The 19,599-nt window shown below is 41.5% G+C and overlaps 1 protein-coding gene across 1 annotated transcript in view; it reads right to left on the bottom strand.

The window, feature by feature from the left end:
* The window catches only part of PKHD1 (PKHD1 ciliary IPT domain containing fibrocystin/polyductin), a 785,044-nt gene that overhangs the window by 748,956 nt on the left and 16,489 nt on the right, over positions 1 to 19,599 (bottom strand). The window contains exons 7-12 of the mRNA XM_077281797.1: positions 18,047 to 18,121; positions 17,312 to 17,376; positions 15,096 to 15,135; positions 5,883 to 5,953; positions 3,845 to 3,946; positions 2,014 to 2,103 (exon numbers count right to left, since the gene is read on the bottom strand). Coding sequence (XP_077137912.1) covers positions 2,014 to 2,103; positions 3,845 to 3,946; positions 5,883 to 5,953; positions 15,096 to 15,135; positions 17,312 to 17,376; positions 18,047 to 18,121 — 443 coding nt within the window. The remainder of the gene's footprint in view (positions 1 to 2,013; positions 2,104 to 3,844; positions 3,947 to 5,882; positions 5,954 to 15,095; positions 15,136 to 17,311; positions 17,377 to 18,046; positions 18,122 to 19,599) is intronic.

Raw genomic sequence — 19,599 nt, forward strand, 5'->3', positions numbered from 1 at the left:
TAAAAAGCTTTTTTGGGAAGTCTGTAAACATATGGATTATGTGGCCATTAAATGCTTTTATTTTTTTGTCGCTTTTGAATGCAATTAATTGCATTTTTTAAAGAGCGCTGGAGAAAGAAAAAACGTAATTTTAACAATTTCATCTTTTTATTTTTATCGTGCAGGGAAATGTTATATTTTGTATTATATAACCTTGCTGGTTCAGTTCTTTTGTGCACTGACCTCATTAAAAGGAACCTGTCATGTCAAAAAATGCTATTAAACTGCAGGTAGGGGGTTAATCTTCAGGTTAACAGCATTCTGAGATCCCCGGCTGCTGGGCAAAAATTAACTTTATTCATCCCTGCAGCCTCCAGCTTTCAGTCAGCTTTCAGTCATAGAGGCGAGCCTCAGTCACTGCCTAGTCCATAGTGAGCGGCAGCTGTTACCGCACTCCAGCACTGACTGACAGCTGCCTCAGCACTGATACACTGTACAGCCTGGAGTCTTAAGGAGGAAGGCGTGGGTTTGTGGGAACTCAATCTCTGTTGACTCAAGTTAAATTAGGCTAGTTTCACACTAGTGTTCGTCAGGGCTGCAGACTTCCTCCGTGAAGCCCCACCCACTGTCGCTCCTCTTCATTCAGCTCTGCCTATGGCTGCGTGCATCCTGCGTACCCTATAACCTTGGGTACGCAGGCCATGCAGATGTATGCGTAAGCCTCCGCATGCGTCGTCTTGACGTTGCACTGACCTGCGACATACGTAACATGTTGGGATTTTGTGGCGGTCGGCGCAGCTTCAAAATGACACATGCAGAGGCTTACGCATACATCTGCATGGCCTGCGTACCCAATGTAAAGATAGGGTATGCAGGACGCATGCAGCCGTAGGCAGAGCTGAATGAAGAGGCGTGGCAGTGGGCGGGGCTTCACAGAAGTAGTCTGCAGCCCGCCGCAGCCCTGCTGAATGCTAGTGTGAACCTATATCTTTGCAAAATGTACATAAGAAAGCCAAAATCCTTCTGGGAAAGTGTCTAGTAGACAGATGAGACCAAGATAGGGCTTTTTAGTAAAGCATGTCATTTTACTGTTTACCGAAAATGGAAGACCTACAAAGAAAAGAACACAGTACCTACAGTCAAATATGGTGGTGGTTCAAAGATGTTTTGGGTTTGGTTTGCTGCCTCTGGCACTGGGTACCTTGACTGTGACAGTGAGGGATCGGTGAGCTGTCAGAAGACATCAGTATGAATCCCTAATCAGAGCATCACATGAAGACTCCCTACAGCCCCTCCCCGGGGCACGAGCATATTATTAACTCAAAATTACAGATTTCACCACCAGGTATCAATGCAATCAGTATAACGGCGCCGACTTGACAGTGTGTGTAAGTTATCCTCCAGTTCGCAGATTGTCCATAACAGTCCGTATCAAATCTGTTTCTGTGCGCAAAGGCACCACTGTATCACTGGGTGCGACAATGGCTTTTCCGGACTGCTGACCTGACCTGACCTGAGCTCCTGCTTTGCTGCTTGTAAACCAAACACTGACAGAAACCTTAACTGCAAGTTTAAATGGCTTTTGTGGACATAGAGCCAATCCCAAGACTTGGAGTGGAGGGAGAGATCCGTCCCACTACCAATCCTGCAGATCTCTCCAAAAATAACAGCCCATCTCAGGTTTTTCTAAATATATGTTTCCCTAATATATGTATTTAACAATCAGCAACTAAACATATGTCAATCGCAAAGTTTTTTGTTTGGGATTAACTTTGTTTAATCATTTTTGATCGGATGTCATACAGGTTTATTCATTACATTTTTTTTTTATAAATAATGTGTGGTAGGAGTATGTGGATATATAAAGAGTTTTATATAATAGGGTTTTTCACATATTTAAATTATGGGACATTTTTTGATGATGGCTTCTTTTTAATTTTTTTTTTTTGCTTTTAAGTGTAATGTTCAAATATGATAAATATAAGGAAAAAAAAAGGTAAAACAGAAAACAAAAGCTAAATAAATATACCGTACCTGGATATGGAGCATTTTCGTATTGGCCGGGTGGGGCAGTTGTACATTTTATGACTTGTGGTGTCAGGGATTTGATCTTGCAGATGTTTCCTGTAATATTAAATAGAAGTATCTGTAAGGTGATTGTTAAGTTACTAAAGTTCTCCCCTAATATGAAAATTAGGGAAGCTACAAATCTTAGCAGCTAGGGCTGATCTCAATAGGAGGCGTAACAAAAACTGCACACGGTAAGTTTCACTTGTGGAAGCTTCAGGTATTTGCTATAACTTTGTGATAAAAAAAAAAGAGAAAATAATTTATGGGCCACCATTATTTATGAGGGTAATGCTAGTCACATGGTCAGCAATTTTATTAACGGCTGTCTTCACTTTTGCACAGATTTGTTTTATTCTTTATTTGTGTCCAAATTAAAAATTTTGTAATCAGTCATTCTTAATTTCTTTTAGCTATTTTTCTTCTGCAGAATGTCTGTAAGTCATTTATTCAGCTCAACGATCTGCAAAAATATGAAAAAATCTCTGCTCTCCCTCTGTTCTCTCAGTATTACAGATTGTACCCATAGTATGGTGAGGGAAGAAAGCATGTTTAGTCTCGGGGAGGGCAGAGAAAACAGGCAGTAGATGAGGGTGACGAGAGTACACGAAGATTAAATAAGTTTAGGATAGAAGCAATGTTGACCTATGAGCTATTAAGGACAGCAGCACCTTGGATGTGCTCAGACCTCACATCCAGCATGTATTACAGGGAGAGACACTCCCACAAATGAAAAATCTGAAACTTGGAGCAAACTGCAAACTGCACATCAGGATTTCCCTGGTTTTTTTTGGATACAAACTTGAAACGTTCAGGGCTATTTCTTAAAAAAATAGGGGAAGGGATGATATAAATCCTCTTTATAAGAATGTCTGCTCTTTTAGGAGCTGCTCATGGGTGGTGTTTGAGGAACTCATGGGCGGGACATAAAACTCCCTATTCTGCCAATAGCAGTGTTAGTAGAATCCATTTTTTCCCACTGGTCCAATTGAAAGCCCCTGGCCATGATAGCAACTGAAATCTCAGCCTTATCGAATTCCTATTTATTGATAGGGAAAAATGTAATGCAATACATACACTGTAGGGGTTTTGGAGATCTGTTGTGACTTTAGTTTATTTTTTTCCCAGACTTTCTTTTTTTATTAAACACGATTTGTAAGTTAAAAACTCAGCTGAATAAAAAAAATATCAATAAAGTCAGGTATTAAAACACAGCGGGGCAAAGCAATTCTTTTAAAAATATGCCAAAAACTATTGACAATTGTTCTTGTATTTGTTTTTTTACTGTGTTTTACTTTCCAAACCCCCCCAAAAATTGGAGGTACTGTATATATTTTTTAAGCATTTTTTGTTGTTAATGTGAATTAGAAGGAGCACTTTCGGTGACTTTTTTTTGTATGTCAATCTTAATTTTATTCCCTATGTTTTTTTGTGACTTTTTTCCCTTTTTTTAGTACCTGCTTTTTTCTTTTTACATTTGTAGCCATGTGTTGCATAGATCACGTGATTGAAAGATTAATTTTAACATCACATTTGTGATTTGCAATGAAAAACATCATTTAAAAAGTGCCTTAAAAACGCAGTATTTTGTTCAAAAAAACTAAAAATTATGGACAAAAATGCCCCCAAAAAAAGAAAAATGACATGCTGCTATAAAAAAAAAGAGACTTTTACCAAAGAAGAAAGGAAATGACGAAAACTGTGCGGTTTCTAATCCATATAAAGTTTGCAGCCAATGTTTTTCTGCAGCCTAAAAAATAGAGTTTGTGAAGGGACCGTTACAGAAGAATTGTCTTACCTGCAATGCTGACTTTAGCGGGATCCATAAAGAAGTCTCCCCTGATGGCGACGTCTGTTCCTCCTCCTACGCTGCCGATATCTGGATACACGGAGTGGATTTCTGCCAAAGTAAAGGTAAAATAACTCAAAAGTAAAGATGGGGTATTAGTCTTTACCCCCTTACCCCATTTGAGTTACTTATTCTTCGAGATCTCAGCAATGGATCACATTACATTGCCAAAAAGTTTCCAAAAACTTTTGGACTGTTGGGCTATGAAGGGCAACATTTATTTTCCTGCTTTTTGAAAAGTTGAAACATACATTTTATTTTTCTATCATTAAAGTTCCAAAATTATTTATTGATAAATCTGTTGATTCATCGATATAGGAATCTGGGGTCTAATACGGAGCTTGAAATCCCTTTAAAGACAAAGGGGCATGGCACACGGAGACGCACACCACTCAGTAATGAACTTAATGAATTTAGCACCTACTATTTCAGCAAGACTGGCATAGCGCGAGTGTGTGCTGTATTAATCTCCATAAATCAACCCAAAATTTTAAAGAACACAATTCTGGCTACCAGCAGCCTCCACTAGAGGGAGCAATACTGCATACTGTGTATAAATGGATCCTAATAATACACAAAATCCGGTATTGCTCATCAGCTCCACCTAGTGGTGACTGCAGCAGACATAATTTATTCATTTATCTTTATGATTATTCGGTAGATTTTGTGTGTAACCCCATTTTCATGGAACCCCAATCCAGAAAGCCAAAACTAGAACCTCAATTTGCAGACATGTGTTTTGGGGTGTTTACCCTCATGCAAAGTATGAGATCTGATTTGGCTAAGAGGCTTCTGACTGGGATCTAAGGGGTAATGTTTTTCCTTTTTTAGAGTGACATGCATGATATGTCAATGTAAGGATACTTATAAGCCATGCAATATGCAAATTTCCTCTTCAGAAAGGACGAGGACAAGAACTCTGGTGCCACCTATTTGCAAGCCCCAAAACATTGTGTCTGCAAATTGAGATTATGGTTTGGCTTTTATCCCAAGTCATATGGCAAGGATAATTAAAGTGTCGATAATGACTTTTGGGATCACTACTTCCAATAGGTGACGCTAGAGTTTTAGTCCTCTTCCTCTCTGAAAAGGCAATTTGCATATTAAATTTATCAGAGAAGTATTGCATGGCTTATAAGCCTCCTCATACTGGCATTCCAAGGATGTTGTTACGAGGGCTTCACGTCCCCCTGGGAGACCTGAGGTCAGACGCCAAGTCGGGTAATGTATTGTGGGTCCTCTTTAGAGACTTTGTGATTCGTATCCTATTTTAAATACATTTCCTTTCCTTAAGCACTGAAGGGGTTACGGACTCTTTCCATGCTGGCTGGGAACATTTAGCTTTTATGCTCACACCTGGCGCTTCTAATCATCTCTACTCAATACTATTCCAGCTCTGGGTATTTCTTCCTTTGCCGGTGAAAGAATCTTCTTCCTGTACTAAGTGCCAAGCTATGTAGTTGGAGTAATAGTTGTAGTGATTTGTGGTTTGCTGTTGTACATGAGTGTTTATCTTCTTGTCCTTATTCCTATTCAGTTTATTCCTCCCTGTCCCTATCCTCCTCCCAATTGTTGGTTGGTGCTTTTGTATGATAGAGGTTTTCTGTTATCCCTGTTTTATCTTGTGTGTCTTGTTCACATTACATTTCTATCCCAGGCCTCATGGGGTGGGGGAGGGGACAGCTAAAGGCTTAACATAAGTATAGTAAGGTCGGGGACTCGGGCCTCTCCACCATCAAGTGTACCGCCGGGACAGGGATTGTTAGTGTCCCAGTTCCAGGGACCGTTTGAGAACCCTCTGCTTTACTTTAGACCGTCACAAAGAGACACCTCACTCTCCAAAAGGAGAAACATTAATCATTAGATCTCATGACTTCCTAATAAGATCAGAATCTGGTCCATTTTGGAGTTTTGGGGTTCACCCAATGAGGAATGTCATAAAGTCTTTTCTAAAACAAGGAATAATGAAACCTAGATAAGACTGTACCTGGGAATGTCTGATGTAGGAACACTTCTTGTTTTGCACTGATGCTCCAGGCGTCTTTTCTCACTATGGACCTGTCCACAAAGATCACACATAGCAATAAGGCACTATAAAGGAACGTGCCTAACATTTGTGTAAAAAACAAAACAAAAGGGGTTATTGTAGCGCCCCCACTGCCGCAGGGCCGAGGGGTACCCGGTACCGGGCCTCTGAGTCTCTGCTCTGGGGTTGTCACGGTGGCTAGACCCGGTCCGTGACCCTGCTGAGGGGTGTACAGTAATAGATGTGGATGGTGGTAGTGGTGGTAGTGGTGCGGTGCAGTAAATAACGAGGACACCAGGTCGCAGTCTCTTTACCTCTTTACTGAAGGCTTCTGGGTCCTCAGTCCGGAATACGGTTAACCAGGCTGCGCAAGTCCGGCCGGTCCGATGGCACCTCCAGAGTTCCCGTTACAGGTGGAAATCTGTGCCTTCCTTCTAGCGTTTGTGTGTTGTGGTCCTCCCCTGCTGTGCTTACGGGATAGTACCCCACAACTGTTGTGTCTGTTGCTCGTGTTCCCTCACAACAACTCGATTCTGATGTTCTCCTTCTTCTCGCCCCCCAGATCTTATGGTAGGACGCACCCGTATGACGGGAAGGCTCGGAGCTCTTCCGGGACCCTAGAGTCGCCCCTCTCCAAAGGTTGCCCCCTATGTCTGCGTAGGTGATGTAGGTGAGACAGCCAGCCTATAGCTCTCTGTCCTGCCGTTGGTTTGAAGTAATGCTTAGAGCTCTGTACTTCCTCGGCGTTCCGGCCACCGGTTATTTACGCCTCAGTAGGATGTTGCCTCGGTCTAACAGCACGACTCCTACTGGTATTACTCCCTGTTGCGTTGATCTCGGTTCTCACTCAGCACAATAAATCTCGCTTCTTGTCCTTTCTTAGGGCACCGCCGCTATGAAGTGCAGGCGCGGTCCCGTAGCTTTCTCTCTGATTGCCAGGCCTCTGTCAGGATCCCACCCCTGACAGGGACCCTACCGAATCTTCCCCTACAACACCCTCTGCCACAAGGTCTTGCCTGGTTCCAACCCAGTCAGCGTTTTCTCTCACTTCCTGCCTAACCCCCAGTTTTACCAGACTGTGAGGAGTGGCCTAAAGAATAGTACCCTTAGCTCCCCCTGGAGGCCAGACTGTGAAATGTATTGGTGTCTGTGATACCTGGTCAGATGAACTCCTTCAGTGCCATCAGACGTACCATAGCCCCCCTTAGCGGCGGAGCCATAGTACTGCAACGACCAGGACTCTGGGGCGCTGCATTATTATATAGTACATTGGATGTGATAGCGCTGGGTGGGATTTCATGCACCCATATGAGACAATTATCTCTAAGTCCACCTTAAGCCTCTGCAGATAACGTACACATCCTCTTATAAATACATTGTCATATTTGCTATCACGTTATACACATGATGTATCATCAATAAATAGACAGCCATGATGTGACTGCTCCAAAGTCAACTCCAAATGGGGTAGTCCTCTGCTGGACCTTTCAGGACTGGATCCTTGTCTCTGATGCCTCGTAACATTTGTAGTAAGTGTAGATCATAGCATCTTTACAAAAAACCTTAGTTACTATTTTTTGTGCATTTTTCACTAATAATTTATCTAATTTAGGTAATGTAACTGGAAACCACCATTAGGCTCCAGCTGACTAGAGGTGAGTGAATACATTCAAGTATGACTGATTAATACTGGAATTTAAAAAAAATTTTGACATAAATTTTTATAATTTGCTTCTGCGCGGATTCAGCCTCTGACTGACATTTTTCTGAACCATAACAGGCCAACAAAAGATTTGAAAAAAATAATAATACTCACCTTTACACTCACCTTCCGGCCTCTCCACTACACACCACCATCCATCCGGTCCTCGCCACATCTTCTTGTCCCCCACCACTCGCTCTGCAATCTTCCAGCATCTCACGCTGTGCTCTTCATGGGGCCGGTAGGTAATGGATCACGTCATGAACTGTCATGTGCTTGTGCAGAACCCTCTGGGTCTGAAAGCCAGTTGTCTGGAACAGCATGAGAGTCCTGGAGAATCCAGAAGATCCTACAAGGACTGGAACGGTGGTGGTGAGTAGGAGGGAGACTGAAGAGATGAGGTTAGTAAAAGGATTTTTAATTTTTTTTTTTACATATTGTGTTTTTTATGCTCTGAGGTCTGGGGAGAATAACATCTCCGCAAATTGAACTTTTCATGGGAAAAGTTGCGCAAACAGTCGAAATTCAAATTTGCCTGATCCGCGCATCTCTGCAATTGACAGACTTATTTTTCTTATCTTGTGCACTTTGACTGGTTTAATGCTGTGAATTATCACAGGTTCATGTGTAATAATAGCCACAAAAGAGATAAAGCCATGGGATCCGTCCACAGCAGTGATGACATGACTTAAGTGAGCAATTCTTTGCAGAAACAGCGTAACTTCTGTGACTGGTATTGCTACTTAGGCTACTTTCACACTTGCGTCATTTGGCATCCGTCACAATGCGTCGTTTTGGGGAAAAAACGGATCCTGCAAATGTGCCCACAGGATGCGTTGTTTGCCCATAGACTTGTATTGCCGACAGATCGCAATGTATGGCCATATGTCGCGTCCGTCATGCACTGGATGCGTCGTGTTTTGGTGTACCGACAGCACGAAAAAACGTTCAAGGGAACGTTTTTTTGTACGGCGGGTCCGTGGTAGACTCCACCCCCTCCTCCCCGGGACTTTACAATGTTTTAAATTTTCACAACATGCGTACCCCAAGGGCGGCGGGGTACTCTGTACCAGGTCCTTCGGTTCTCAAGGTGGATGTCATGGTGGCTGACCTGGTCCATGGCCCTAGGGACGTCCATTGTAAATGGGGGAAAGGTCTTTAAAGGGATAATGTTCGTGACGCCACCTGTGGTATTCGGTCAGGGTGAACGACGCTGCTTAGGGGTCCGCTGGGGTGATGTTATGGCAGCTAGATGGTATACCTTCCCACAGGTGAAGTGTGTCCCCAGGGTGTGTAGATGGTGGATGGTGTGAGGCGCAGAGAATAACGAGGACACAAGGTTTCAGTCTCTTTACCTTTACTGGAGGCTTCAGCATCCACAGTCCAGGGTACAGATCACAGGGCAGGCAGAGTCTGGCCGGTCTGAAGGCAAATCCAGAGTCCCCTTATCCAGGTGGAAATCAGTAGCCTTCCTCTAGCGCCTGTGTGTTGTAGTCCCTCCCTGCTGAGCTTCTCGGTAAGGTCCTCACAACTACTGTAGATGTTCTAGATGTTATGTCTTTCTCTCTGTTCCCCTGGTGGAATGGATAGGATGAACCCGCATGACTGGTGGCCTGAGTCTTTTTACAGGGACTCTATCATGCCCCGGCCCCCACAAGTTGCCACCGTGCCTCCTGGGTATGGGTCGGGCAACCAATATGGAATTAGCTGTCCTGCCGGTCTCTGGAGCAATGCTTAGAAACGATTACTCCCTCGGTATTCCGGCTACGGATCCTGCGCCTCAGAAGGAGGCAGCTTTTTGCAGGGCAGAACTCCTTCTGGTTTCCTCTCCTTTTTGCTATGAGTTCGTTTCTCACCCTCCGCAATACAATTCTCTTCTAATGTCTCCTTCCTAGGATGCTGCCGCACGTCGGGCAGGCGCAGCTCCGTGGCCTTCTGTCTAGGCCTCTGACAGGATCCCACCCCTGTCAGGGACCCACTCTGTCTGCAGCTCTTTCCTCCTTTCCCGCTGTCTGCCTGACAGGTGCTGCCTGGGTGAAACCCAGTCAGCTTCTGTCTAACTTCCTATCCAGACCACCAGTTTTACCTAATTGTGAGGAGTGCCCTAATAATAGGAGCATAGCTCCCCCTGGTGGACTGGAGTGTGAAGTGTGTTGTGTGGATAGTGATACCTGTAAGAAGATCTCCTTTATTGCCTTCAGATGTAACATCACTCCCCCTGGTGGAAGAATGACATTACTGCAACGACCAGGACCCTGGGGTGCTGCACGTCGGTACGTCGTGCCGACGCTTAGCGACGGACCCTTACCGACGCAAGTGTGAAAGAAGCCTAAGTGTCATTCAACTGGAATAAAGGCACAGGCCGTGTACAAGAGTTTCTCAGTTCTTTGGAAAAAAAGTATATTCATCTTGTATTTCAGGACAACCCCTTTAAATTCATAAAATTCTGCAACTTTTAAAGAAGTCGCGATTGATTAACCCCTTAGTGACAGAGCCAATTTGGTACTTAATGACCGAGCCAATTTTTACAATTCTGACCAGTGTCACTTTAAGAGGTTATAACTCTGGAACGCTTTATCGGATCCCACTGATTCTGAGATTGTTTTTTTGTGACATATTGTACTTCAAGTTAGTGGTAACATTTCTTCGATATTACTTGCGATTATTTATGAAAAAAATGGAAATATGGCGAAAATTTTTAAAATTTTGCAATTTTCAAACTTTGTATTTTTATGCCCTTAAATCAGAGAGATATGTCACAAAAAATAGTTAATAAATAACATTTCCCACATGTCTACTTTACATCAGCACAATTTTGGAAACAATTTTTTTTTTTGTTAGGGAGTTATAAGGGTTAAAAGTTGACCAGCAATTTCTCATTTTTACAACACCATTTTTTTTTAGGGACCACATCTCATTTCAAGTCATTTTGAGGGGTCTATATGATAGAAAATAACCAAGTGTGACACCATTCTAAAAACTGCACCCCTCAAGCTGCTCAAAACCACATTCAAGAAGTTTATTAACCCTTTACGTACTTCACAGGAACTGAAACAATGTGGAAGAAAAAAATGAACATTTAACTTTTTTTTGCAAACATTTTACTTCAGAACCATTTTTTTTAATTTTCACAAGTGTAAAAACAGAAATTTAACCACAAATTTTGTTGTGCAATTTTTCCTGAGTACGCCGATACCCCATATGTGGAGGTAAACCACTGTTTGGGCGCACCGCAGAGCTTGGAAGTGAAGGAGCACCGTTTGACTGTTTCAATGCAGAATTGGCTGGAATTGAGATCAGACGCCATGTCGCGTTTCGGGAGCCCCTAATGTGCCTAAACAGTGGAAACCCCCCACAAGTGATACCATTTTGGAAACTAGACCCCTTAAGGAACTTATCTAGATATTCGGTGAGCACTTTTAACCCCCAAGTGCTTCACAGAAGTTTATAACGTAAAGCCGTGAAAATAAAAAATCGCATTTTTTCTACAAAAATGATCTTTTTGCCCCCAAATTTTTATTTTCACAAGAGTAACAGGAGAAATTAGACCACAAAAGTTGTTGTGCAATTTCTCCTGAGTACGTCAATACCCCATATGTGGGGGTAAACCACTGTTTGGGCGCACCGCAGAGCTTGGAAGAGAAGGAGTGTCGTTTTACTTTTTCAATGTAGAATTGGCTGGAATTGAGATCAGACGCCATGTCACGTTTGGAGAGCCGCTGATGTGCCTAAACAGTGGAGACCCCCCACAAATGACACCATTTTGGAAACTAGACCCCTTAAGGAACTTATCTAGATGTGTGGTGAGCAATTTAAACCCCCAGGTGCTTCACAGAAGTTTATAACGTAGAGCCGTGAAAATAAAAAAATCGCATTTTTTCTACAAAAATGATCTTTTTGCCTCCAAATTTTTATTTTACCAAGGGTAACAGGAGAAAATGGACACTAGAAGTTGTTGTACAATTTGTCTTGAGTACGCCGACACCCCGTATGTGGGGGTAAACCACTGTTTGGGTGCATGGCTGAGCTCGGAAGCAAAGGAGCGCCATTTGACTTTTCAATGCAAAATTGACTGGAATTGAGATCGGACGCCATGTCGCGTTTGGAGAGCCCCTGATGTGCCTAAACAGTAGAAACCCCCCAAAAGTGACCCCATTTTGGAAACTAGACCCCCCATGGAACTTATCTAGATGTGTAGTGAGAACTTTGAATGCCCAAGTGCATCACAGAAGTTTATAATGCAGAGTCGTGAAAATAAAAAAAAAATTATTTTTTTTAACAATAAAGATTTTTTAGCCCCCAAGTTTTTATTTTCACAAGGGTAACAAGAGAAATTGGACCCCAAAAGTTGTTGTCCAATTTGTCCTGAGTATGCTGGTACCCCATATGTGGGGGTAAACCACTGCTTGGGCGCACGGCAGAGCTCGGAAGGGAAGGAGCGCCATTTTGGAATGCAGACTTTGATAGAATTGTCTGCGGGCGTTATGTTGCATTTGCAGACCCCTAATGTACCTAAACAGTAGAAACTCCCAACAAGTGACCCCATTTTGGAAAATAGACCCCCCAAGGAACTTATCTAGATATGTGGTGAGAACTTTGAATGCCCAAGTGCTTCACAGAAGTTTATAATGCATAGTAGTGAAAATAAAAAATATTTTTTTTTCCCACAAAAAAGATTTTTTTAGCCCCCAAATTTTTATTTTCACAAGGGTAATAAGAGAAATTGGACCCCAAAAGTTGTTGTCCAATTTGTTCTGAGTATGCTGGTACCCAATATGTGGGGGTAAACCACTGTTTGGGCGCACGGCAGAGCTCGGAAGAGAAGGAGCGCCATTTTGGAATTCAGACTTTGATAGAATTGTCTGTGGGTGTTATGTTGCGTTTGCAGAGCCCCTGATGTACCTAAACAGTAGAAACCCCCCACAAGTGACCAAATTTTGGAAACTAGACCCCCTAAGGAACTTATCTAGATATGTGGTGAGAACTTTGAATGCCCAAGTGCTTCACAGAAGTTTATAATGCATAGTAGTGAAAATAAAAAAAAAACTTTTTTCCCACAAAAAAGATTTTTTTAGCCCCCAAATTTTTATTTTCACAAGGGTAACAAGAGAAATTGGACCCCAAAAGTTGTTGTTCAATTTGTTCTGAGTATGCTGGTACCCAATATGTGGGGGTAAACCACTGTTTGGGCGCACGGCAGAGCTCAGAAGGGAGGGAGCACCATTTGACTTTTTTAGCGCAAAATTGGCTGTCGTGTTTGGAGACCCCCCTGATGTACCTAAACAGTGGAAACCCCCAAATTATAACTCCAACCCTAACTCCAACACACCCCTAACCCTAATCTTAACCCGATCCATAATCCTAATCACAACCCTAACGATAATCACAACCCTAACCCCAAAACAGCCCTAATCTCAACCCTAACCATAACCCTAATCAAAACCCTAAATCCAACACACCCCTAACCCTAATCCCAAACGTAACCCTAATCCCAACCCTAATCCAAACCCTAATCCCAACTCTAACCCTAACTTTAGCCCCAACCCTAACCCTAACTTTAGCCCCAACCCTAACCATAACTTTAGCCCCGTCGTCACAAAAAAAGTTCAATGTAACCTTTTTTTTGTACGTCGCGTCCGCCATTTCCACACATGCGTGGCCGTAACTCTGCCCCCTCCTCCCCAGGACATAGACTGGGCAGCGGATGCGTTGAAAAACTGCATCCGCTGCCCACGTTGTGCACAATTTTCACAACGTGCGTCGGTACGTCGGGCCAACGCATTGCGACCGCCCCGTACCGACGCAAGTGTGATAGAAGGCTAAGGCTACTTTCACACTAGCGTCGTACTCGGCCCATCGCAGTGTGCCGGGCCGACGTACCGACGCTAGCGTTGTAAGCGCCGCACAACGGGTGCAGCGGATGCTGTTTTTTCAACGCATCCGCTGCCCCATTCTGAGGGGAGGCGGGGGCGGAGTTCCGGCCGCGCATGCGTGGTCGGAAATGGCGGACACGTCGCACAAAAAAGTTACATGTAGCTTTTTTTGTGCCGACGGTCCGCCAAAGCACGACGCATCCGTCGCACGACGGATGCGACATGTGGCAATCCGTCGCAATGCGTCGCTAATGCAAGCCAATGGAGAAAAAACGCATCCTGCAAGCACTTTTGCAGGATGCGTTTTTTCTCCGACGCATTGCGACGGAAGCCAAAAAACGCTAGTGTGAAAGTAGCCTAACCCTAACCCTAGCCCTAACCCTAAATTTAGCCCCAACCCTAACCCTAGCCCTAACCCTAGCCCTAACCCTAGCCCTAACCCTAACTCTAACCCTAACCCTAACTCTAACCCTAACCCTAACTCTAACCCTAACCCTAACTCTAACCCTAACCCTAACCCTAATTTTAGCCCCAACTCGTCTTCTCCTGCCGGCCGGCAGATGGCAGCAGATGGCGGGCGCACTGCGCATGCGCCCGCCATAAGGAAAAAGCCGGCTGGCAGGAGAAGACAGAAGAGGACCCAGGGACACCGGGTGAGTATGTTAGGGTCCCCGAATCCCCCTATTTCTCTGTCCTCTGATGTGTGATCACATCAGAGGACAGAGAAATACAGATCGCTTTTTTTTTTTTTTTTTGCGGTCGCCGGTAAACTGTTAATTACCGGCGATCGCAAAACAGGGGTCGGTGCAAACCGACCCCGATCATGTTCTTTGGGGTCTCGGCTACCCCCGGCAGCCGAGACCCCAAAGATCTTCCGGGTGCCGGGCGGCGGGCGTACTGCGCATGCGCCCGCCATTTTTTCCCGGAAAAAAGATGGCGGCGCCCATGGGGACGCACGAGGAGCACCGGGGGAGGTAGGTAAGTATCGGGGGGCTATTGGGGGCCATCGGGGACCCTATTTCTCTGTCCTCCGATGTGCGATCACATCGGAGGACAGAGAAATTAAACGGCACATCGCGTTTTTTTTTGTTTTGTTGCGACCGCCGGTAAACGGTTAATTACTGGCGATCGCAACTCGGGGGTCGGTAAAAAAACCCCGAATCATGTTCTCTGGGGTCTCGGCTACCCTCGGCAACCGAGACCCCAGAGAAAATCCGACTCTGGGGGGCGCTATTCACTTTTTCCACAGCGCCGTTACTTAACGGCACTGTGGTTTAAGTACCCTTAGCGGCCACCGTTAAAAGGCGTATCGCGGTCGTTAAGGGGTTAATGAATCAGCAAAAACCTCTGGAAAACCCCAAACATCAACCACAACGCCGAACATGAAAAAGCTATAGAAGCAAAATACAATAATAGCAAAGTTCAAAATAGAGTTTAAAAAAATGCACAAATTAAAAAAATAAGGCGCGAATAAGAAACAGGTGAAATACACCCAAAACTAGAAAAAAAAACAAGAGTAACTGCAATAACGAATCAGACCCTTAACGTAACCCCTGAAGAAGAGACGAAAGTATGATGTTGTATAAAGAATAGACATACTTTCCTTTGTTGAATATGGAGAATGTGATGTTCTGTGAACCTGCGCAAAGAGAAATAAATTGCATTAGACTCTTGTCCATAGGCTTTGCCTGGTACTGCCATGCTCCGCTATTACTTATATACTGTATATAGAAATAAGCTGCTTCTAGATGAAACTGGGAATACATTCACTGGTTTAGCCTGATAGGGAATGTGTCGTCTGTTTAAATTACAAGGGTTTTATGTTTCATGTAATGTTTTACATTTTTTTGTAATTATTATTTTTTTCATCTCACCATCTGTATTAAAAAAAAACTGCAATTTGATCTTTGATCTGCGGTGAACTCACTGAGCTTGAACTGCGGTGAACTCAGTGACTTTTTCTCATGGTGCTGAGGTCACCGCAGTTCATTGGCCTGGCTGGGAACACAACCTCAGTGACCAGCAGTAACCTCGGTGAGATCACCGCTGCTCACTAATGCTGCGCTCGCAGCAGCTCATTCATCAGTGGTTCTCAACCTGGACTGTCGCAGCTTGGCAAAGTCCAGGTTAAAAACTAGTAATTCCCAGATATGGAATGCGGCATGGGACATTACAGCGTGGGACAGAACGATCGACAGGTGAGGGATATGGTTGTTTTTTATTTTAGTTTTATTACAGGAGACAAGGGCTTCAAAGGAATAAGCGTTAGGTGAGTATAACTGTGGTCGTTACTTTTAAATATAAAATTGGAAAAGTGCGTTTTGTTTTTATTTCAACTAAAAAATAGAGATGCTACAGGTCTCGGAAAATGGCAACATTTTTTGTTTTTTTTTTAATCTAAATTAGGGATTTTTTTTCACCACTTAAATATAAAAGAATCTATACATGTTTGTTGTCTACAAATTCGTATTGACCTGGAGAATCATGATGGCAGATCAGATTGAGCATTTAATGAACATGCTAATTAAAAAACCCAGAAAAAAAATGATGAGTTTTCCAGTACACGATATGGTGAAATCGACGATGTCATTCAAAAGTAAACTTGTCCTGCAAAAAAACAAGACCTCACACGGCCATATTGATGGAAAAATAAAAAAAAAAGTTTTGGCTCTGGGAAGAAGGGGAGCAACAAAACCAAAACCGCAAAAATGGAAAATTCCAAGTTTGTGAATATTCTTTTAAGTAGTTTTAGAGGTTAAAACTATCTAAAAAAAAATAGTTGGAATGAATTATGATTATTTCTTAAATGCCTACTTCGTATAAATTCAGTGAAATTTGGACTGCCATAACATAAAAAAATATCTGTAGAATCTGAAACAGCCAAATTTGCATAATTTCTGTCTACAGTGTAAATAAATGTTAATATTACATAAGGCAATTATAATTTTTATTATTATTTTTAGCAATGTGATTATTGTTATTAATATTATCATTAACAATATTATTATTATTTTAACATTATTATTTGCAATATTATTGTTATTATTATCATGAACAATAGTATTATTAGTAGTAGTATTATTATTAACAATATTATTACTTTAATTATTTTAGCATTATTATTATTATTATTATTATTATCAGCACTATTAATATTATTATTAGCAAATGTTAGCATTACATAAGGCCATTATAATTTATATTATTGTTTTTAGCAATATTATTATTATTATTATTATTATTATTATTTTAACATTGATATTATTATTATAAGATTATTATTATTAGCAATATTAATATTATTAACAATATTATTATTATTTTAACATTTATAGTATTATTATTAGTATTAACAATATTATTATTACTATAATTATTTTTATTACTATAATTATATTTACCATTATTATTATTAGCAATATTTTATTAATATTGGTAGTAGTAGTATTACAATCATTGTTACTATTATTATTTTTACCATTATTATTATTATTATTTTAGCATTATTAGCATTATTGTTATTATTGTTATTGTTATTATTATTATTATTATTATTATTACAGCTTTCCCATCCTTTTCAACAATGGGCGTTGTTTTTGCAACAATTTAATGATAATTTACGAAACCAATGTACTCCAGTCAGTGACTCTATGGAAACTTTACTGGACTTTCCAAAATCTGCACTGGCTGCCAATAAAAGTTTTGTTCCATCGGTTTACACATTACAAACAAGTAGAATATAGCAGGTAAGAAATATTAACAGATGGTGAACGATTTTGATATATTATTTGACAGCCATGTGGCTAATTACTCACCAATGTAGCTGCCTGCTGTTTTGCATCGGAGGCTTCCAGTGTCACCATTCACATGTATGGGGTAACTGGGAAGGAAGAGGCAGATAATCAGGGTGCGATGTATATATTGTATTTAGTATATAAACCGTATGCAGTGAGCTCCTCGGCTCCCTCTGCTGGTGGCCAGGAAGTCCAAAAAATGCATATTTCCACCTCTGTGGATATTTTGTTTCACTTATTTGCATGTATTTGGGGCTATAATTCATTGCAATTGGGTTCAATTAAAAATGCTGCACCGTTTACTTTCCTTAGCCTTTGCTGTGTACTGTCTATTCTTGGCTGCAGAATGAGTCAACTGAGGATCCATCAGCGAGCTTGTTCTGACAGTCTGATGGGGGAGATTTTTTTCTGAGCTCTTCTCAGCTGATGTATGGACAAAAACCACTTCCAAGTACGGAAATAAAGAGTCTGTAAAAGCTAAATGGTGCAACTTTTTTATGAAACCCGATTGCAGAAAATATTTTTATCCCCCCAAATAAATGTATTTAGGTTTAAATAAATTGCCTATAGGTGGAGAAGCCCTTTAAGAGTTGGCTAAAAGGGGAAGACTTGTCTACTTTGTTCTCCTTTGTATTATTGCAACAGTATAAACCTTCTGAAACCTTCTACCTCTGTAGGGGGCGACAACAAGATAAAAGACATCATGAAACAAACAATAGGGATTTAGACTTTTGCAGAGTTCAATCATTAACTTACATGGTTTTAGAGATCTTGTCAGCCATCGAGCACACTGACTTCCATCCGTCTTGGTCAGATGTCATAATTATAGGACTGTGTCGAAAAATAATAATAAAAAAAAAAATAAGTGCATGAAAAACAAGGTAAACTTAAAATGATATGAAAAAATACAGATCTGATATGAACATTGTCCTGCACATTCCTATTATCTTATCTATAGGATTGAGCATTGTATCTGTGAATCCACCATTAACAATAAATGATCACTTCCTGCCTCTCTCCCTGCACAGTGACCTCTGCACAGGACACAGAGCATGCACAAACTTCCCTACAAGTCCATGAGTTATTTTCAGGCTACAATTTCCTATTTAAATTTGGGTGCTGAAAAGTATTACGATATGATGCTAGCTCAGGCAAGATGGACATCCACATAATCAAGTAGAGAAAAAAACTAAAACAAAAAAAAAATAAAAACAGAAGAAAAACAATTAAAAAAATATATATAAAAATAATACTAAAAAATAAAATATATATCTCTATATATCTTTATTTATTTTTTAATTGTTTAATTGTGCTTTATGATATATATATATATATATATATGTACAGTATATATATATATATATATATATATATATATATATATATATATATATATATATATATATATATATATATATATATATATATATATATATATTATAAAGCACAATAAAAAAATGAATAAAGACATATATATATGAGAGTATTCATCAGCCCGCGCCTGTGCTATACTTTTTTTTTTCAAAATGACGTGGGTTCTCCTCTAATTTTGATAACCAGTGCAGGCAAACAAAATCAACAGCTGAGGCTGTGAGCTTTATCATGGCTGGTTATCAAGAGTAGAGGGTCCCCATGCTGTTTTTTAAAATTGTTTCAATAAATACATTTAAAAAAGTCATAGGGTTCCCCCCCATTTTCGATAACCAGCCAAGCTAAAGCAGACAGCTGGGGCTGGTATTCTCAGACTGGGAAAGGGCCATGAATATTGGCCCTCCCTTGCTTAAAAATAACAGCCCACAGCCAACCCAGAAAAAATGCGTCTATTATATGTGCCAATTCTGGTGCTTGTCCCAGCTCTTCCCACTTGCCTTGATGTGGTCGCAAGTGGAGTAATAGGATTGGAGTTGATGTCAGATGGTTTATGGCCGCTGACATCAAGCCCAGAGGTTAATAGTTGAGAGTCATAAGACACCCCCATTATTAATATTATTTGGACCTTCCCGTCACCTGAGCCCTGTGGATGTATTTGGAGAAACCAGATTGGGATCCTCTGGTCTCTTGGCTCCATGGAGAAACTTGGAGAAGCCAGGTTGGGACCATCTGGTCACCTGGCCATGTGCCTCAATGGACTGTCAGCTTCTTAAGTTTGTTGTTACTTCCTCTCTGTGGGTGACCACCAAAAATTAGTTGCCATTGGTGGGGGTAGTCAGCCCTGAACACTCTGAACTCGCAGCTGCTCTAATCCCAGAGAGCCAGTGGAAGCGTGAGACTCTAGTGTTGCATTTTATTTGAGTAGTATTATGCCCATG

This window comes from Ranitomeya variabilis, chromosome 2 (genome assembly GCF_051348905.1).
Source record: "Ranitomeya variabilis isolate aRanVar5 chromosome 2, aRanVar5.hap1, whole genome shotgun sequence".
Classification (NCBI taxonomy): domain Eukaryota; kingdom Metazoa; phylum Chordata; class Amphibia; order Anura; family Dendrobatidae; genus Ranitomeya; species Ranitomeya variabilis.